The sequence below is a fragment of the Staurois parvus genome, unplaced genomic scaffold (genome assembly GCF_062004578.1).
Source record: "Staurois parvus isolate SC_StPar_1 unplaced genomic scaffold, SC_StPar_1.0 ptg002362l, whole genome shotgun sequence".
NCBI lineage: Eukaryota > Metazoa > Chordata > Amphibia > Anura > Ranidae > Staurois > Staurois parvus.
Window position 1 is genome coordinate 364,720 of NW_028320158.1, and position 22,884 is coordinate 387,603.

The 22,884-nt window shown below is 41.7% G+C and overlaps 1 protein-coding gene across 1 annotated transcript in view; it reads right to left on the bottom strand.

Annotated features, from left to right (window-relative positions):
• Positions 1–6,727: 6,727 nt before the first annotated feature.
• The window catches only part of LOC149431181 (guanylate-binding protein 3-like), a 104,034-nt gene continuing 87,877 nt past the window's right edge, over positions 6,728–22,884 (bottom strand). The window contains exon 10 of the mRNA XM_089665820.1: positions 6,728–7,865. Within this exon, the coding sequence (XP_089521946.1) occupies positions 7,707–7,865 (159 nt within the window). The 3' untranslated portion in view covers positions 6,728–7,706. The remainder of the gene's footprint in view (positions 7,866–22,884) is intronic.

Sequence of the window (22,884 nt, forward strand, 5' to 3'; positions counted from 1 at the left end):
AGTCCACCCTGTCAAACATTCTATCGGGTAGAGGACTGGGACTTCCTCCCCTTCACCTTATGACTCAAATGTACAGTTCTCAATGCATTATCCCTTACCGCCCTCCCAGAGACAAACCCCACCGGATCCGTATCATACACTATATTGCTAAAAGTATTGGGCCAGCCCTCCAAATCACTGGATTCAGGTGTTCCAATCCCCTCCAAATCATTGGATTCAGGTGTTCCAATCCTCTCCAAATCATGTGATTCAGGTGTTCCAATCCCCTCCGTGGCCACAGGTGTATACAATCAAGCCCCTAGGCATGCAGACTGCTTCTACAAACATTGGTGAAAGAATGGGTGGCTCTCAGGAGCTCAGTGACTCCAAGCGTGGTCCCGTGATAGGTGGCCACCTGGGCAATAAGTCCATCCGTGACATTTCCTGGCTACTAAATATTCCATGCTCAACTGTTAGTGGGATTATAACAAAGTGGAAGCCACTGGGAACAACAGCCACTCAGCCACCAAGTGGTAGGCCACGTCACATGACAGAGCAGGGTCAGTGCATTATTATTATAACAAAGTGGAAGCAACTGGGAACAACATCAGTTGGTTCATACCCTGCTCAAAAAAATGAAAGGGACACTTTTTAATCAGAGTCTAGCATCAAGTCATTGAAACTCCTGGGATATTGATCTGGTCAGGTAAGTAGCAGAGCGGGTTGTTAATCAGTTTCAGCTGCTTTGGTGTTAATTAAATTAACAACAGGTGCATTAGATGGGCAACAATAAGATGACCCCCAAAACAGGAATGGTTTTATAGGTGGAGGCCACTGACTTCCCTACTCATATTTTCTGACTGCTTCTTTATTAGTTGGAAGAAGGATGAAGGAACTGATACCACTGAATGGCCCGCACACTCACCTGACCTAAATCCAATAGAACACCTCTGGGATATCATGTTTTGGTCCATCCGATAATGCCAGGTTGCGCCTCAGACTGTCCAGGAGCTCAGTGATGCCCTGGTCCAGATCTGGGATCTTGGAGGAAATCTCCAAGCACACCATCCGTGGTCTCTTTAGGAGCCTCCCCCGACGTTGTCAGGCATGCATACAAGCACGTGGGGGGCCATACAAACTATTGAGGACCATTCTGAGTTGCTGCAATGACATTTCAGCAAAATGGAATTGTCTGCTACATCATATTTTCACTTTGATTTTCGAGGTGTCTTTGAATTCAGTCCTCTGTAGGTCGATCATTTTCATTTCCATCAAGCGATGGGGCGTCCTTACGTTCCTCACACATTACCCCGTCCATGTCAGTATAGAGATCCAGCAGGAGGTTCGTCCCCATTGAGATCTGATGGGTTTTCAAAGTCTTCCTTTCATTTTTTTGAGCCATGTATTTAGTTTCTAGGAGGCTTTTAATATTTACCTTGGGTGTTTTATAATGGTATCTAAATTATCACCATGCAGTTTTTTATCTATTTGTTAACTTTTTTTTAATATTATTATCTTTATATTTTAACATGATGATATTCGCTTTGTCTAGGTTTGAATCCATGTGTTTCTGTGTGTGGCATTGGTACATCTGCTATGGAAAATCATAATTATTTAGAGGAGTGTGCTGCAGGTCTGTGGCCCTCACCTCCAGAGATCATTTATTTATTGTAGATGGGGATAGTGTTTTCCTCCCCCTTTTCTTATTACATGAAACTTTGGAACCATCATTATATTGTATTACATTTTAATAATATATATTTAGCATCCATGTTTTCTGCATACATTTTGTATTTATTTTTAGCATTGTATCTGGCTCGGTGGTTGGACATATCTCTAGGTATAGTTAGAGGTACTCATTCCATCATGTATAGTGCCATTTTGCATACGCATACACACTGGGGGCTCCTGGGTTTTTATATAGATATTTAGGTGTCTTCTGTTAGAGGCTCTTAGAATATCGCTCCCTTAGGCTGCATTCACACTTGAGTGTTTTGTAGCTTGAAGCTCGAAGCTTGAAACTCCAAAAATGCTTAAACTTAAAAAATCAATTGTTCTCTATGGTGCCTGTTCGTGTGATCAGGTGTGAACAGGCACCATAGACAACAATTGAATTTTTTTAAGTTTGAGCTTTTCTCAAGCTTTGAGCTACAAAACTCTCAAGGGTGAATGCAGCCTTAGTCCTCCCCCTGGAGTTTGGAACTTCCAGTAGAGGCATTGAGCTGTTCACAATCCGGGGAATCGAGACGCGATGAAGCGCTTCCGGGACTGAAGTTCTAGGTTTCGGTTATCGGGTGCTTTGCATTCCACTGCCCAGAAGCATGCGAAAGGACTTGTGAACATTGATAATATCAATAGCTTGTGAGTGTATTATTGACACAGGCACAAGGGAGCAGCTTTATGTTATATCATTTGTTGATGAGAAGTTGGTGGGACAAATATCTGCAGAATTGGGATGTTGCAATGATTCTGTCAAGTGTGCTCTACCATACTGGGGTTAAGGAAATTTGCAATAGAAGTAATGATAATCAGCGCAAATCCTGGACCAAAGTCTGAAAAGTCTAGTAGTGATAGAAATATTCCGGGTGAGTTGGATAAGGGGGGTCAGTGTGGCACTCAGGGCAAGCTCCATGCAGTACTGTAACAGACTCTGTGTAGTAAGGAGAGAAGAAGAAGCGCCTCTGAGTGCAGCAGAACACTCCAATATATAATAAAAGTAGGAACACTCACATGGTAGTAGAGTAATAAAAGCATGTAGGGTATTGTGGTGTGGAAACACCGTGTGGTCCGGCTGTCACTGGTGTATCGTCCGCGTCTGAGAGTGGTAGGGAGCGTGGTTCAGGAGGGAGACAGACGAAGAGCCGGCCGGCATGCACATACTCCTAAAGATGGCGGCTGGAACGCACACTGAACGTCGGCATAGGCGCGATGACGTCAGTGACATGCATTTCGGAGCATGCGCTGGCCTCTAGTGGCAGAAGCGCGCTCCTTTCTCAAGCAGGGGAATGACATGGCAGAAGGACCATTCCTTTTATAATGGCTGATGTGCCTTAACTGGCAATCAACAATTTGGGAATAACAACTAGCATAATTGGAAACATGTGTGTTAGTGATGAGGAACATGTGTGTTAGTGATGAGGAACATGTGTGTTAGTGATGAGGAACATGTGGGTTAGTGATGAGGAACATGTGTGTTAGTGATGAGGAACGTGTGGGTTAGTGATGAGGAATGTGTGGGTTAATGATTAGGAACATGTGTGTTAGTGATGAGGAACGTGTGGGTTAGTGATGAGGAATGTGTGGGTTAATGATGAGGAACATGTGTGTTAGTGATGAGGAACGTGTGGGATAGTGATGAGGAATGTGTGGGTTAATGATTAGGAACATGTGTGTTAGTGATGAGGAACATGTGGGATAGTGATGAGGAACATGTGGGATAGTGATGAGGAGTGTGTGGGTTAGTGATGAGGAACATGTGGGATAGTGATGAGGAACATGTGGGTCTTACAATTAAAAGCATAAGTGGGGGAAGAAAACACAGCAGTAGGGGAAAATTACAATAATAGGAGAAAAAAAACGAAAATCATTACCATGGTAACAGGAAATGGGGGAAGAATTAAAATGATATAAAAAAGGGGATAAGTATAAGAAAGGATAAGAAAAATATAATGAATAGAACGATGAAAAATTAGGAAAATAATGAGATAAAAAGAAATGTAGAAAAATATAAATAAAAATATTAATATAAAAATAAAAGTAAAAATAAAATAAAAATAGATAAAAATAAGAATAAAAATAAAATAAAAATAAAAAAATAATAAAAATGAAAATAAAAATAAAGATAAAACTTTACAATAAAAGTATGAATAGAAATAAAAATTAAAGTAAAAATAAACATAAAAATAGACAAAATGAAAAAGAAAAAGAGTATGTAATTGGGGCTTTTATAGGGTCATATATAGTGGTGTAAATGATATGAATTTTGGATCACATAGAAAATCATACATACGGAAATATAAATAAATATGAATGGAAATATGTATATAATATGAACATAATAATAAACATAATTATAAATCTATGCATAATCCTCCCTGGGGTGCCATAATGGATATGAATGAGTATATAAATGAGTATAATAATAGAAAATGGAAAAAAAATAAATTTAGAAAACAAAAATAGTAAATACAAAATAGGTGGGAGGATGATGCACTGATATAATAAACGCATAATGTATGGCAATAAACGCATGAATATGGAAAAGACATAATATGGGAAAAAATGGAAGGGAAGAAAATTAAATAATAATGGAATAAATGAATGAATAAAATAGAATATGTATGTGAATACTTGAAAAATAATAGAAAAAATTATATAGAAAAAATAATAAAAATAGTGTTATTATAAGAAAGAGATATAAAAAAAATAAAAAAATTTGTAGAAAATATATCATAAGGAACTAAAAGATAATATAATAAAAAATAAGAAATTAATTGAGAAAATAGTAATATAAAATATGGTAAAAAAATTAATAAAAAAAAAATTATTAAATAATTGATAAAATATTGGTAAAAAATTAAAATGAGTATGCATTTATTTCTATACATTATGCGTTTATTGCCATACATTATGCGTTTATTATCATATCAGTGCATTATCCTCCCACCTATTTTGTATTTACTATTTTTGTTTAAAAAATTTAATTTTTTTTTCATTTTCTATTATTATAGTCATTTATATACTCATTCATATCCATTATGGCACCCCAGGGAGGATTATGCATAGATTTATAATTATGTTTATTATGTTCATATTATATACATATTTCCATTCATATTTATTTATATTTCTGTATGTATGATTTTCTATCTGATCCAGAATCCATATCATTTACACCACTATATATGACCCTATAACAGCCCCAATTACATACTCTTTTTCCTTTTTCTTTTTCCTTTTTCATTTGGTCTATTTTTCACTTTTTATTTTTAATTTTTATTCTTTTTTTATTTTTACTTTAATTTTTATTTCTATTCATACTTTTGTATTTTTATTTTCATTTTTATTATTTTTATTTTATTTTTATCTATTTTTATATTCATATTTTTATTTTTTTTTTCTACATTGCTTTTAATCTCATTATTTTCATAATTTTTTCATCTTTTTATTCATAATTTTGTTTTTATTTTTCTTATCCCCCTTTTTTATATAATTTTAATTCTTCCCCCATTCCCTGTTACCATGGTAACGTTTGTCGTTTGTTTCCCCTTTTTTTCTCCTATTATCATAATTTTCCCCTACTGCTGTGTTTTCTTCCCCCACTTATGTTTTTAATTGTAAGACCTACGTGTTCCTTATCACTATCCCACATGTTCCTCATCACTAACATACTTGTTCCTCATCACCATCCCACATGTTCCTCATCACTAACACACGTTTCTCATCACTAACACACATGTTCCTCATCACTAACACACGTTTCTCATCACTATCCCACATGTTCCTCATCACTAACACACATGTTCCTCATCACTAACACACGTTTCTCATCACTATCCCACATGTTCCTCATCACTAACACACATGTTCCTCATCACTAACACACATGTTTCTCATCACTATCACACATGTTCCTCATGACTATCCCACATGTTCCTCATCACTATCCCACACGTTCCTCATCACTAACACACATGTTCCTCATCACTAACACACATGTTTCTCATCATTATCCCACATGTTCCTCATCACTAACACACATGTTCCTCATCACTAACACACGTTTCTCATCACTATCCCACATGTTCCTCATCACTATTCCACATGTTCCTCATCACTAACACACATGTTCCTCATCACTAACACACATGTTTCTCATCACTATCACACATGTTCCTCATCACTATCCCACACGTTCCTCATCACTAACACACATGTTTCCAATTATGCTAGTTGTTATTCCCGAATTGTTGATTGTCAATTAAGGCACATTAGCCATTATAAAAGGAATGGTCCTTCTGCCATGTCATTCCTCTGCTTGAGAAAGGAGCGCGCTTCTGCCACTAGAGGCCAGCGCATGCTCTGAAACGCGTTGCATTGCATCTTGGTCACTGACGTCATCACGCCTATGCCAATGTTGCGGTTCAATGTGCATTCCAGCCGCCATCTTTAGGAGTATGTGCATGCCGGCTGGCTCCACATCTGTCTCCCTGCTGAACCACGTTCCCTACCACCGAGACGCGGACGATACACCAGTGACAGCCGGACCACACGGTGTTTCCACACCACAATACCCTACATGCTTTTATTACTCTACTACCATGTGAGTGTTCCTACTTTTATTATATATTGGAGTGTTCTGCTGCACTCAGAGGTGCTTCTTCTTCTCTCCTTAAGAAAATTTGCACTAAAGAAAACACCGTATGCATGAGGGGCATGTGGGCAATCATATATAGAAATCAATTGTTATAACAACTATTGATCATGTAAGAACAATTGAATTATTCAGACTAGAAGAAGTGGGCAGGTCCTTAGAAATGCATCAGAGATAGTCTAATTCATGGCAGAACTTTGGGAGTTCCGTCTTCTGCATCACATTTATGTTTCTGGGGTTTTGTACAACATTGTTGAAAGGTATTTGTGCTTCTAATGACTACTGGTAGGTTTCGCCCCCCCCCCCCCCCCCCCCCCCCGTTTTTGAGCTCAAGAGACTGTTCTCTCTGTAAGAAAGAAGTCTACACACGCCAGCTTCCAAAGAACAGTCTAATCTTTATTCATAATATTCCTCCTTATATATGATAAATTGTAGCAGAGAAACAGAGAATAGAATTTCACTGGATACTTGTCAAGGCTGTGTACGTGAACAATTTAGATTTTCCCATGGAGCAAAAGTGGTTAACTTTTAACTGTATTATAGCAGAAGCAGGTGGTGTTAGTACAAAGAAATAACTGGATACTTTCCCTGCCTCTACCAAGGCTAAGCTAAGATAAAAAACAAAAGAATGTGTGAGCACAGTTCAGTAACACACAACTGACAGCATATTCTCATGAACTCATTCTGGGTATAATATAAAACAATCAACATGTAGTACAAGATATAAAATGGAGGGAAAAGAAAATGACAGACAAAAGGACATACATTTCCCTTCAATTGTCACTCCTTGACTTTTATGAGTATGCACTTACGTGTGTTTTTATATTCCAATTAAGTGTTGGCGGTAATTCACTAGGCCCAGGCACCCTGTTTGCTTGTTTTTGTGATTTTAATATTCTCTGATCTAAAGAGGGCAGCACTGGCAGCACATTCCTGTCTACTATAGAGAGCTGATGATTATCATCCACCACGATTCATTTGGTTTCTCAAGAATCTCTTGCTTGTGTTGTGTCACATTCCATTGGTGTCAGTAGTGCAATGTCCCCATTACATTGGTGTCTGTAGTGCAATGTCCCCATTACATTGGTGTCAGTAGGGTAATGCTCCCATTCAGTGGTGTGGTTGCAAAAAAAAAAAACCTACATCCCCCCAAAAAAAAAAAAATCTGTTTTTATTGCTGTCTGTGACCCATATTTCCTATCCTTGTGTCACATTGTCACTGACAAGAAAGCCAGAGGGAGTCCCCTATAAAAGGTCACATAGTGCAGTAAATATTGACAGACATTTTATTTCTTCCTCAGTCAATCAAGAAATAACAAGAGAAGATTTGCCTGGAGATACATTTTTCCCAAGATTATATAAAAATTCTAAACAATCTCCCAACAAAGTTAACAACAGGGTTAAGGAAACCCAAATCAACAAGTTTTCTTTTCTGTCTCTTTAAATCTTCGATCTGTTCTTGATACATTCTGGCTTGATTCTGAAGTCCTTGCTCCAGGTACAACTGATGTTCCTGTGAAGATATTACAAGTAAATATGCAATATATACAGAAAAAATACATGAAAAAGAGCAATGTAACCATGGGACCACCAGGATATTCTACAAACTGAAATCTGTCTGCCCTGAACATAGATTTATGTCATATTCCAGTTCAGGTACAACCAGACACACCTGAGATAACACATTCATTCACTTTTATTTTTTGTTATTAAAAGGTGTGTAAAAGGTTTCAAGTAACAGCTTATGTGACTATAGTGAAGTTTAATAAATCACAGTCCTCTGACATCATCGCGCTGTCAGCCATCTTGGAAGCAGTCTTTTTGTATGCTTTTTATTGTTCTACAGCCTGTAAGTAGGATTTTACTTGTGCAAATAAAGGATTTTGATATATATTACACTATGAGAGGCATGTGTTTTCATTTATATTATTTGGCACCATTTTGGAGTTCACATTTGGGTTTGGAGGTTTGGAAGATCCCTGTTACAGGCATGGAGAATCTGCTAATATCTTACATTGCAATGCTGGTTGAGACCTCCTATAATTAAGGGGTCTCTATTTCTGGTAAGCCTCCATTTAATCACTTGGTGGTGGTGTGCATGTTGGTGAATTCCTGAAGGAAGACTACCCATGGTGCACCTACAGCATTGACATACAGCGTTATCACCGATTGTGGAGTTCCATCTTCATATGGACTTTACTATATGTTTATATGGACAATATGTTGCTGTTTTTTTTATTTGATCACATCTCACAGATCTGAGTGTCTTCATATGTATGCATATGATTAGTGACATTTACACAATACTGTTTTATTTATTTATTTTTTGATCGCCTTTCATAGGTATGAAGGTCTTCATAGTGCATATGCATGTTGTATGAAGTTTATTGTTTCACATAGCACAATATTTTATTTAATTAGGCTTTTTGAAAAGAGAGGATATCTTCTTTAATGTTTGCAGCTTTGTGGAATAAGGTGATTGGAGACTTGCGCAGTTTGATTCTGTTTCTATCCTCCCATATAATGGATACTTTTAGGTGGTATTATAAATCCTCCGTCTCAGTGGATACTAGTCAGCTCCAACGCACGTAACACTTGCATGTATTTAAAGACATTTCCATAAATCCAGACCTCGCAATATCTTTTTTTTTATAATTTACTTTTTATTGATTTTTAAAGAACTTACAACAAACGGTTGCATAGAATTGTGAAGTAACAATCACAAGACAATAAAGAACAAAGATACGGTGTCATCGATGAGAGGCATATAGGTACATACAATGTCAGCACATAACAGTGAATTAGCCATCATTTTCACACAATTGAGTAGGCAAATCAGAAATGGAAAGATCCAACGGTTCCCAAACTGCCTCAAAGATGGGGACTGAGTTAGCATGCAAGGCAGTGAGGTACTCCATTCTTCTATTCTCTGCTGTAACCTTCACCAATTCTGATCATGTAGGAGGCGTAGTAGAAAGCCAATGCATGGTAATGGTTCTCCTGGCCGCTGTTAAAACATGGGAGGATAGTTTCCTGGCAAATTTGGAGAGGTCTGGAAAAGGTAGGCCCAGCAAGAAGTGGATGGGCTCAAATGGAATAGGAGCCTGCAAAAGTAGCTGCAAAAGGTCAAGGACCTCTCTCCAGAAGAGCGCAATGTGTTGGCAAGTCCAGAAAATGTGTAATAGAGTGCCAGTTTCCTCGCCACATCATCAGCAGACAGAAGAAACACTTGGATTGTGAGCATGGAGAACCTCAGGGGTCTTATTCCAGAACATTAGGATTTTATAAGTGTTTTCTTTATATACTACACATATAGAAGATCTAGAGGCAGCCTCCCAAATCCTACTCCATTGATCCAAGGCAATATCACGTTGGAGGATTTGGAGCCATTTGCGCATATAAAGGTGTGTATCAATAGAGATGGGACAGGCATCCTGAAGTAGCTTATAGGTAGAGGAAATTATGCCCTGTTGGTACAGACCCTGAATGCAGTTGCGTTCGAAGAGAGCAGGCTTTGGAGAAGATGAGGTTTGGAGGAGAAAAAATGCCTTATCTGTAGGTAAACATAATACTGGTGAGGTGACATACAAGTAGCTTTTTGAATCTCAGAAAAGGGTTTAAGCTTACGGGTTACTGGGTGGACCAAATGTCGCAACTGAAATAAACCGGCCCAGGGACCCATGTGAGCCAAAGACAAACTATCTGGGAGATTGAGATTAAGTATGCCATTGGTTAGGGGGGGAACACAATGGGGGGGGACACAAAGACGACTTGGCGAATCTAACCCTACATCACCATCATATAGATAACATAAAATGCATGGGCCCGAGCAGGAGATGTTTATAAGAGGTGGTTTCAGTGTTGGCCATAGACCAGAGTAGAGGACAAGGGTGTGTTGGATGTAATTGCAGTCATTCAATCTCGGCCAATTTATTAGGGGGGTGCTAGGAGGACAACAAGACAAGAGTAAGAATGAGTATCCATACAATACAACATAATGTCTGGGGCCCCCAGACCTCCCCTGGATCGAGGAGATAGGACAGTACGGGCAATTCAATGAGATATATTATGCCAGCTGAAATGGAGGAAGGATTTCTGAAGGGAGCGTAACTTGGTCATGGGAATAGGAACAGGAAGCGTCTCAAACAGATACAGAAGTTTGGGCAGTATGGTCATTTTTAGCACATTAATCCTTCCAAGGAATGAAATGGAAAGATTGTCCCAAGATTTTAGGATTGAGAAATAGCATGAAACAGAGGTGAGAAATTAGCTTCATAAAGGGAGTGGTAAGAGGAGGTAAGGTTAATACCTAAATACCTCAAGGCGTGGGGGGCACCATCGATAAGGATAGTTTAACTGAAGGAAAGATAATGGTAGATAGTATGTGGAGTGGTAATGCTTCAGTTTTAGAAGCGTTAACCTTATAACCCGACAGGGCACCAAAAAGCTGTAGAGTACGATGTAAGACTGGCAGAGTAATGTGGGGCTCTGTCAGTGTCAGCAAGAAGTTATCAGTGAACAAAGACAGTTTTAAAGTCACTATTGTGGGTGCGTATCCCATGGATATCTGGATTGGATCTGATAGCTATAGCCAGGGGTTCCAAGCAGAGGATAAACAACAAGGGGGAAAGCGGGCATCCCTGGCGTGTACCATTGGACATCCAAAAGGAAGGGGATAAGAACAACGCTAATTGGACCTGGGAAGAGGGAGTGGAGTAAAGGGCTTTCAAAGCAGAAACAAATGGACCACTGAACCCAAATCTCTCCAGAACTAGTGTATGGTCAACTTAATCGGTCAAACGCTTTTTGCGCATCCAAGCTCAGCAAGAGAGTAGGAGTCTGGGACTTATTGACAAGATCAATCAGGTCAATGGTTCTCCTGATGTAATCTGCAGCATGTCTAGCTGGAACAAAGCCCACCTGGTCTGTGTGTATAAGCTTTGAGATACATTTGGCCAGTCTGTTAGCTAGTATTTTCATAAAAATCTTGTAGTCAGAATTTAATAAGGCTATTGGACGATAATTATCTCGTAAGGAATGGTATCTGGCTTGGGGATCACAGAAATGTATGCGCATGTAAAATCATTGTGTGGATGGGACCCCTTCAGGAGATCCCGAAACAAAGTCAGAAGATGTTGATCTAAAATAAAGGTAATATGAGTAAGGAAGACCATCCGGCCCTGGGGACTTGTGAGTAGGAAGATGTTTGACAACATCCAATAATTCTTCAATGGAGATGTCCACGTTCAAAGCTAAAACATTGGAAGGTGACAAACTTGGCAGCTGTAAGGAGTCAAAAAAAGTGTCAAAAGCAGCCATCTGAAGGGGAGGGTGAGTATCAGGGGCTAGGCAATTATAAAGCTTCTCATAGTATTACCCAAATATTGTAGCCATAACATACAGGTCATATGTGGGTTTGTCATCAGACTGGAGTAAGTGGCCCAGTAGAGAGGAGGACGTCTGAGATTTAAATCTAAAAATGTGATGGGGTTTATTAGAAAACTCATAACATTTTTGCCTAGCCCTGGCAAGAGACTGAGCAGTTTTATGCAGGTCAAGAGCCCTAATTTGATCCCATATATGGGAAACTTTCTGGAGCCGAGGCATAGATGGGTGATTTAGCAATCGATGTTCGGCACAGGATAATTGGAGTAAGAGGGATTGTCTGGCACAAACAGAGGCCTTCTTTAAATGAATGCCCATGGAAATGCAGAGGCCTCTGGAAACGGCCTTATGGGCCTCCCAGAGGGTTGAGGATGAAGATACTAAGCCAATGTTAAATTGAAAATAAGCATCCAGGCCCCGAGAGAGCTCCTCTTGAAGTTGTTCTGAGTGCATAAAACTCTCATTGAGGCACCAGTGAAAGACCTTGGAGGAAGAGTTAGGAAGAAGGAGATCAAGTGACAGTGAGGCATGATCTGACCAAGTCATCGGGTTGATCTCTGAGGAAAGCAGGAAGGGATCAGGGGGGCGATGACAAAAAAAGATCCAATTGAGAGGGCATGCGATGTGGAGTAGAATAAAACGTGAATTGCCTATGGAGAGGGTGTTTAACCTGGCATGCGTCAAAGAGGTGATGCTCCCGGATCAGTTTACAGAAACCCGTTTAGGAGGAGCTTAGTCTCTTTGACAGAGTGGGAGCAAAAAGCACCTTCCTATGCTTATGGGGGGATATAACCAGATTAAAATCCCCCTCAACAATCATGCGTGGAGCCAAAGAACAGAGTTATACCGGTCAGGCAAACAATCCAGATCAATCCACGACAGCTGCAGGCTTTGGCTCGCCACCACACACGATGCAACAGGAAGAAGGGTCAGCCGCACACCGGAGGATTGATGAATATAGTGTATATTTATTAATCCATAGGACACACAAAACACCAGGACATGAATACAGAACCTGTTAACGTGTTTCACTTGATCTTGCGTTTAATCACAGCAAAGAAAGCAACAAAAGTGTTGCCTTATATACCAAGTGAATCTCCGCCTTGAGGATGAACAGCTTGTTGTTAGGCAGGCAGCACTCCATGGCGAGCGAGTCAATCACAATCCCCAAAAAACTAATCGCCTCCTTCGGTCCTTCCGTCTTATGCACAGCCAATGGTATGCCAAAGCAGTCCGCAACATGTTGAACCAATGCCAGTAAGACGGCACACAAGTTTGACGAGGGGGGCCAATACACAGAAAGTCATCCAAGTAATGGAGAACATAACCTCCTGTAGCACCCACTCAAAGGAACTGAACACCTCAAAAAAGGAACAGGAGATAGAACAGCCCATGGGGAGGCAACGGTCCACATAAAAGGAGTCCAACCACCAGCAACCCAGGAGATGAAAACTCCCAGGATGCTTGGGCAGCAACTGAAATGCCGTCTCAATGTCCATCTTAGCCATGAGGGAACCCCGCCCGTAATGCCGCACCCAAAAAAGGGCAGCATCAAACGAGGTATAAGACACCGTGCACGCCTCCAGATCAATCGCATCACTTACCAAACCACCCTTGGGGAAAAAGAGGTGGTGGATTAAACAAAACTTGTTAGGCTGCTTTTTAGGGACGAGACCTAATGGGAAGACCACCAAACTGTTCAGCAGAGGGTGAGAGAATGGGCAGGCCATACTCCCAATGCAACCTCCCTGGCAAGTTTTTCAGAAACCACATCCGGATGTAACCGGGTCGAATGGAGATTGTCCACGATAGGGGGAATACGAGCAAGAGAGCAGGGAGTAACAAAACCAACCAAGAACCAGACGCCAGCAACCAGGCAGCAGCCCGATCCGGATACCTGTTTAGGAAAGGTTGCATGCTTTCTACCCTCACCGGCATCGTTACCTGAAGGGTCTCTGGGATGGCCCCTGCCCTGTTTAAAGCAGCGGATGAAGGCGTGGGCACCGCCACAAGCGGAGCAGTCATGTCGGAATCGACAGGCGGCACCAAAGCGAGAAGTTTTGTTAAACCTTTGTTAAACTGCCAGCAATACCCCCGATGCTTAACAGTTGACTGCCCAGGAGTTCTTGGACTAGCGTCCCAAGTCGGAAAAAGGACCAGGATGCTCATGCCAAACTCATCAGCTTCATCCATAGGCCAATGTCCTTATGATCTCAACGCAACAAATGAGCGAACGGCCTTACATTGCCGACACTGCTCATCATTTCGCAACCACGCCACACCTCTGTACACCCTGTGGGCCACACTTATGGTGTCCAAATAGCAAAAAAGAGGCAAACAGTGTTTCGGATACTTTTCCCCAATCACACTGCCAAAAATAGTGAAGGCCTGCAACCAATTGCTAAAGGTGCGAGGTATAAACCGGAAACAACGTTTCTCTTCATCGTCCTTCCTGGAGTCTTCCAGCTTCAGCCTATTTAAGTTGAACTTCTCCAAGGTGAGCAACGTGAAAAATCTTAATGTACTCCCCTTTCCAGAATTTTTCCCTGACTTCCGACTTGAGATGGTGGTCCTCAAAACACACGTACACATCACATTTTGCAGAATCCACTAAGCGAATTGGTATCGGTCGGCCCATCCACCACCGTAGGAGCCCCCACTGAATCCCCAGTTGCAGGTAAAGGAGCCCCAGATGCCGCCTCCCTACCCGAACTAGTAGACAAATCCCTGCCAAGAACGGGTTCTGCACAAACCCTACTGGCGGTGATGGTCGGGGCCACCAGAACCCAAGCAGACACGGGGAGAGCCAGCAGGTGAATTCATGTCAAAATGCTGAACCAGCGTATGCAAGCCCACAAACTCGCACAGACTCGGGGGCCACTCCAGACACAGCGGACCCAGAGTCCGCTGTGTGAGGAGCAGGGGTCACCGGAATCCCCAATCCAAAACCCCCAAAACCAGCAGCCACATTCAGCCCCACCTCTAAACCAAATGCAGCATACAAAGCAGCCAGCAGAAGAAGAAAGTAACGCAGGACACTGTACGGATATTGTAATTATATGTGTGTATGTATATATGTGTGTGTATGTGTGTGTATATATATATATATATATATATATATATATATATACATTATTTTTATTTATTTTTTTTACGTGGTGTATTCTCAAGTTATTGACCAAGCCAGAATATGATTGAGCTAGATGTATTTTAGACAACAAAAACAAGAACTCTTTGCTATGTTAATTTTATGCAAGATAACCAGGGGTCGACTTGTTACATTTCAAAGTAGGTACTTTGCAAATCTGCAAAGGTGATAAAATGCAGATAGCTCAGTGAGAATTGAAAGGAGTTGGCCAGCAGAGGTATTAAGTAAGGTAAGTAGCATTCTTCAAAGGGTAACTTGTTTACCTAATTAATAGTAAAATAATGAAGTTTAGGAAATATCTATATAACTTTACTTCAGCTGTCCAAGCCCAAAAGGCATTACCTGTCACCCAAAAGATCAAAGGAGCTACTAAAAGTGTCCAATCAGAGTGCTTGTCATTGTACTGAATGTGAAAAACGTGTATATTAAGGAAGCTTCTTTTTGGTTAAGAAACACAGGTGACAGGACACAGGAAGGTTCTCTGAAGGGTTCTAATGATTGCCTGTCATCTGCCTTGTCTGTACCTCTGCTGGGAGAGGAGCTTCTTCCTGTCATTAGTATGGGAGCAAAGGTATAGATCATAACTTACATTATTACATGCATGGAAGCTACCTAGGTGCATATTATAGATCAGACATATGATGGATGGTGTAGTATCTCTATGCTTGATGTTCTGCCCACATTGTTGAAAATAATGTATGTAATATACTGTAATGTTATGTGATGTTGCTGACATCTATTGGTTAGAGTTATTATGCCTAGTTATAGCAGGATTTGTCAGGAAGTGGTAATTTTCACAGAGGCAATAACCTCTAACCTGGAAGTTCCTGTCCTCTATTTCATGACTGCTTCTGAATCTAGCAAGCAGCATACAGTGGAGCTCCAAGCAATTCCTGGACTTATGGTGGAATTGGCCATGAGTACACTCACTGATGGGATGAAGCTGTTGTATAATGTTTAATGTACTGACACATATGTTTTGTTTGTGCTTATGTTGTAGTTTTACAAAGGTATTCAGAACAAAGAATACATACAGATCTGATGTCTCACATTTCTTGACTTCTGAATTATTGTTAGACTGTCTGACTAGTGTTATACAACAGTTCAATAACACGAAGCAGAACAGTAAAAGGACACCCATGTGGCGGTCTGGAATAAACGGAGACGCCATTACTGCAGCATGAGTCTAAGATTAGGAACAAAGTACCAGGCTGATGACACACTACCGCTGTCACAGGGAGGTAGGGACAACATCCCCAGCGCCCAGCAAGACGATGCACAGTCACATGTGTCCAGATCTTCACGATCTAGCAAGATGTCCTCAGCAAGTTCTTCAGCAGTTAGAACTCGTGCCAAGGCAGAAGCTGCCCGTGTCCGGCTACAGTACGCAGAAAAAGAAGATATGACGATGGAGGAGATAGCAGCTAAGAAAGCTGCCATAGCACAAGAAGGGGAGGAGTTAGAATCAACATTGCTTATCCTGCAGCGACAGACTGCAGTTGCAGTTACTGAAGCAGAGGCCGCTGCCTACATGGGAACAACTCGGTCAGAAAGTGAAAAAGCATATAAAGACCCAAAGGTTCCAGAAAAACCTCTATCCTCTGCAGATCGTACAAATGAGTACGTCCAGAACCCTGATGTACATACAAAGGAACAGTCTTTTAAACCTGAAGCAAAGGAATTCAGGTCGAGATCTACAGACCCCCTGGGCAGGCCCAATCAACCACAAGAGGTCAGTGGCCACCAGCAAACCAAAAATAAAGCACCAAAATCCCCTAGGAACAAAAAACAAGTGTTCCCACCACCTCAACCTAAAGATTACATGTGCGAACAACAATGTGCAGTGGATGTCACCAAATATCTCATCCGCAAAGAAATGGTCAGCTCAGGCTTTCTCCAGTTTGATGACTGTCCTGAAAACTATTGGGCATGGAAAGCTTAATTTCTGAATGCCACTGGAGGTCTGAACTTATCACCAGCAGATGATTGATTTAATGATAAAATGGCTTGGTACCGAGTCAGCAGAGCATGCAAAGAGGATGAGAAGAGCAAACCTGTTCAACCCTGCAGCAGGACTCAACATGACCTGGAAAAGACTAGAAGAAACGTATGGATCCCCAGAGGTAATTAAGGGAGCACTGTTGAAGAAACTTGAAGTCTTTCCCAAAGTGGGCTACAGAGACAACGTGCGGCTACAAGAACTGAGTGATCTTCTGCTAGAGATAGAATATGCCAAAGAGGATGGCTACTTGCCAGGGCTTTCATATCTAGATACGGCCAAAGGCACTAATCCCATAGTAGAGAAACTACCTTCAAATCTGCAAGACAAGTGGATGTCTGTGGGAGGTAAATTCAAAGAAGATTATGGAATCGCTTTTCCCACTTTCTCTGTGCTCTCTAGGTTTGTCCGACAGCAAGCGAAAATCCAAAGTGATCCCAGTTTCGCCTTCACCACCAGCAGCAATCAATCGCAAAGACCTCACAGACCTCACGGTAAGACCTCTGTATCCACACACAAAACATGTGTACCTTCAGAAGTCACAGACTGTCAAAGCACCCATAAGGTATATACCATAGAAAACCCAGATAGACATTGCCCAATACACAAAAAACCACATCCACTAAAGAAATGCAAAGGCTTTAGAAGCAAACCTATTGCAGAGTGGATGTCCTTCCTTAAACAAAATGGCATCTGATGTAAGTGCTGCAGATCTACTTACCACATTGCCAAAGACTGTAAAATATCAGTGGAATGTACAGAATGTGGCAGTGAGAGACATATTGCAGCTTTGCACCCTGGCCCTGCTCCTGCACCACTAGAGACTGTGGAACCCATGAAAGATCAGGGCAGGGAGCAACAAGAGACCCCACTCTCTTCAGTCATGTCGAATTGCACTGAAGTATGTGGACAAGGCAAGAGTGCACGGTCATGCTCTAAAATCTGTTTAGTGACTGTATATCCCACTGGGAAAAGAGAAAAGGCAGTGAAAATGTATGCAGTGCTGGATGAACAGAGCAACAGATCCCTTGCAAAGTCAGACTTCTTTGATACCTTTAACCTTAAGGCAAGTGTAGTTCCATACACCCTAAGGACATGTGCGGGGACAATTGAAACCACAGGGAGAAGAGCTACTGGCTTTACCATTGAATCCTTAAATAAGAAAGTGCAGTTCCCACTTCCTACCCTAATAGAGTGTGACATGATACCCGATGACAAAACAGAGATTCCCTCTCCAGAAGTAGCCTATCATCACCCTCACCTCCGCTCAATTGCTCACCTTATCCCAGCTGTTGAGCCAGATGTTTCTATCCTTCTACTTCTTGGAAGAGACATCCTTCAGGTGCACAAGGTGCGCAGGCAAATCAATGGACCTTACAATGCCCCCTATGCACAGAGACTGGACCTGGGGTGGGTCATTGTAGGAGAAGTTTGCCTGGGGACAGTGCACCAGCCTGACAACATTAGTATTTTGAAGACATCTGTGTTAACAAATGGACGCACATCTCTTCTCAGTCCCTGTCACAACAGCTTCATTGTCAAGGAAAGCTTTGGCAGGTCAACACAACACTGGGACTCTTCTACACCATATGGCAAAGAAGAAGTCAATTCTGACATTGAGACAGACAATCTAGGGATTACAGTGTTCCAGAAAACTAAAGATGATGATAAACAGGCCCTCTCTATAGAGGATCAGACCTTCTTGCAGATTATGGATAGAGAGGCCTACCAAGATGACAATCACAGTTGGGTGGCCCCTCTACCTTTTCGCACACCCAGACGTGTTTTGCCTTGTAACACTACAGAGAAAGCCAGAAGCGAAAAGAGATTTCACTGAATTCATTAAAAGGATGCTGGACAACGATCTAAACAATACTTTGCTAGGTGTCCTTATGCGTTTCAGAAAAGAACCCATTGCTTTCACAGCAGATGTGCAACAAATGTTTTATTGCTTTCTTGTCATAGAAGACCATAGAGACTTTCTACGTTTTCTCTGGTATGAAGACAATGACATAGACAAGGAAATTGTCGAGTACAGAATGAAAGTGCACGTATTTGGCAACAGGCCCTCTCCTGCTGTCGCTATATACTGCATGCAAAAGGCTGCCCAGAAAAATGCGGAGTTCTATGGACAAGAAGCCAAACACTTTGTATTGAGGCATTTCTATGTGGATGATGGACTCGCTTCTGCTAGCACGCCTGAAGATGCAATTTCCATCCTCAGTAAAGCAAAGCAAATGCTGGCAGAATCCAATCTGCGTCTTCATAAAATCGCTTCCAACAGCCAAAGAGTAATGGAAGCCTTCCCTGTAGCAGACAGAGCTAAGGACCTTAAAGATCTTTGCCTAGGTACAGACACCCTTCCTCTGCAGAGAAGCCTAGGCCTGAGTTGGGATCTAGAAACAGATAGTTTTGTTTTCCGAGTTTCTTCAGAGGAAAATCCCTTTACACGTAGAGGAATTTTATCCACCGTAAATAGCCTCTATGATCCCCTAGGGTTTGTGTCACCTGTGACAATAAAAGGTAAGGCCTTAGTTTGGGAACTGTCATCTGGGAAAGTGAATGGGATGCATTGCTTCCAGAAGGGAGACTATGTGAGTGGGTTCAATGGACAGAATCCTTGCAAGCGTTAGAGCACCTAAAGATAGACAGATGTTATGTTTCCATATCTCTATCAACAGCTCGCAGGAAAGAACTGTGCATTTTCTCAGATGCATCCACCATAGCGATAGGTGCAGTGACTTACTTGAAAGTAATTGATGCAGAAAATGTGTGCCATGTTGGATTTGTTATAGGAAAGTCCAAATTAAGCCCTAAACCAGCTCACATGATTCCGCGTTTAGAGTTGTGTGCTGCTGTACTTGCAGTTGAAATGTCTGAGCTAATCATTTATGAACTAGACACTGTCTTTGATGCTGATGCTGTGAAATTCTTCACTGATAGCAAGACTGTCCTGGGGTACATTTGCAACACCACAAGGAGATTCTATCTGTATGTCTCCAACAGAGTGAATAGAATCCGGCAATCTACACACCCAGATCAGTGGTTCTATGTATCTACAGAGCAAAACCCTTCAGATTTTGCCACTAGACCTACTCAAGCAGCATGCCTGCAGAACTCTATATGGTTCTCAGGCCTATCCTTTCTGTACCAACCACACTGTGAGGATATAGACACTGCTAATGTTTATCCGCTCATAGAGCCCGAAGGTGACCCTGAAATCAGATCGGAAATTACAAGTTTCAGTACCAAAGTTTCTGAAGCACTTCATTCACATTGCTTCGAGAGATTTTCTTGCTGGAAGATATTAGTTAAAACCCTAGCCAGACTCATCCACGTCGCTAAAACCTTCTGGAGGGAAACCAATAGCGATCAGGTCAGATGGGAAAGTTTCCATGAACAGGTCAATCTAGAAGAACTTTCTCAGACAAAGTCTGTTATAATTTCTTCTGTTCAAAACAAGCATTTCCAGAAGGAAATTGACTGCTTCACAAAACAAAAGACATTCTCAAAACAAAGCCGTCTTATGAAGCTCAGCCCCTTCGTAGACAAGAATGGGTTGTTGAGAGTGGGTGGACGGTTGTCTCTTGCCGAACTTCCAAAGGTTGAGAAAGGCTGGTATACCGTATATATACTCCATTTTTGGTGGGATAATGGTTGAACTATGACATTATAGTTTTAGTCTCAGATTAGCTAGGATTCCATTTTCCTGTTTGTGTGTTTTTTCTGCATAGCAGTTGTTACATAGGTAGTGTCATAATAAATTATGCCAGACAGGGAGTGTTCTGCCCATATTGTTGAAAAATAAATGTATGTAATGTTATGTGATGTTGTTGACATCTATTGGTTAGAGTTATTACGCCTAGTTATATCGATTTGTCAGGAAGTGGTAATTTTCACATAGAGGCAATAACCTCTAACCTGGAACTTCCTATCCTCCATTTCGTGATTGCTTCTGAATCTAGCAAGCAGCATACAGTGAGCTCCAAGCTATTCCTGGACTTATGGTGGAATTGGCCGTGAGTACACTGATTGATGGGATGAAGCTGTTGTACAATGTTTAATGTACTGACACATATGTTTTGTTTGTGCTTATGTTGTAGTTTTACAAAGTTATTCAGAACAAAGAATACATACAGATCTGATGTCTCACATTTCTTGACTTCTGAATTATTGTTAGACTGTCTGACTAGTGTTATACAACAGTTCAATAACGCGAAACAGAACACTTGATATGAAGTATCTTAAATGGGACTCTGAGGGCTGTTGTTCATTGTAATCTTTACAAGTATTCAGCTGGATTTCTGTCATCTGTAACAAATATCTTTATCTGAATAAATGCATCTCTCTGGAAAAGAACTGTTCGTTGCTGTGGGAAAAGTACATATATAAATACATCCTGGTCATACGTCCTCCCTCATTGATATAAGACAGATTTGTCTTATGAACTGTTTCTGTGTGGAACTCATATATGAGAAGAAAACAGACAATCACCAGGCTGGCCAGGCGGAAGGCCCATAGCCACAGCTCCTGACTCCACCACAGAAGAACCTCTGGGCGCCTCCCCATCTTCTGAGCTGAACAGCTCTCCTTCGGACCTTGCAGCAGGATCTTCCGACTGGTCATCCTGTGGATCGCCGGGCAGCACCGAGGGTCCAGGCCTTCTGCTCACACTGCACTCACGGGGGAATGGAACCCCTCGCTGGAAATTCTAGGCTCCTGTCATCCGGGACCGCGGTGCCTGCCTGGGAGGAAGGACATCCGGTACTGCCATATGTCCACACATGTGTGGGAGGGGACATCCAGCTGCTCTACCCAAATGGCTGGTGCCTGCGGGGAAGTTGTTCCGAAGCCCCGCTGACCAGAGCATCGCCAGCTGAAAGGTCCCGGCTCCCATGAGGACCAGGTGGGACCCGGGTCACAGGGGAAGGGGGGTCCCGCCAACAGCAAGGATTGTTCCCAGGCCACGCACCGGAAGCCGCAGGAGAGGGCTGTGGGGATGGGCTGGAGGGTCCCCAAAGGAACTCCCACTGTAGCACTGAGTTCCGGAGGAAGAAGAGAGGCTGAAACACTCCGGAAGCCGAGACTTTCAAGACGCCGAGCAGGAAGTTCCCCTGTGACCGCTGTCTCGTCCCTGAGCAGGGAAGAAACATGCCCGAGAAGCCAGTCTGTGCCCCTGGATGCAGCGACTGACCTCAACTGTCCCAACAGGGAAACCACATCGCCCATGATGGAAAAGAGGCAGGAAGATTCCTACCCGCCCACTGCTCCCAAAGATTTGCTGCTCTTTGGGTCTACCCCTTGTGTCCCCCCTCCCAGCAGCTCCACCTACTCTCCGCAATTCCCAATCCGGTAAGTGACCACCTATTTTTTTTCTAACCAACTCTATCATTAACCCTGTCCTGCCTTGTATCCCTTGTCCCCCTTGTCATGTAGCCCTTTGCCTATTTTATATTTTTTTTGCTTCAGGCTTATCTTTATTACTCTTAAAAAAAAGTTTGGGTGTTTTCTTTCAAAAATGAGGTCATTTTCTCAGTGTTTCCTGGGGTGTGGTGCCTTCACAAATGTGACAGGTAGGAAAGTAAATGTGCAATTTTGACTACATCTCAAGGTGCTACTTGGATGTTGGGACTCTGTATGTGGCTAGGCTGTGAAAAAGTCTCACACATGTGACATCTCCATGCTCAGGACGAGTAGCAGAATGTATTTTGGTGTGTAATTCTTGGTATGCACATGCTATGTGCTAGAAATATCTTATAAATTGACAACTGTGTGCAAAAAAATAATACATTGTCATTTTCTTTCCATATTTTCCAAAAACTTGTAGTAAAAAAAATGACATGTTCAAAAGACTAAATAGTAAAAAGAAAATATTGTGCTGTCCCAGTGATCACACAGACACAAATAATAAACACACACAGACCTTCAAACTCCAAAAAAACAACTATCTTAATATCCCCCAACACAGATTGTAAAAATGAATAAATACATTCAAATATA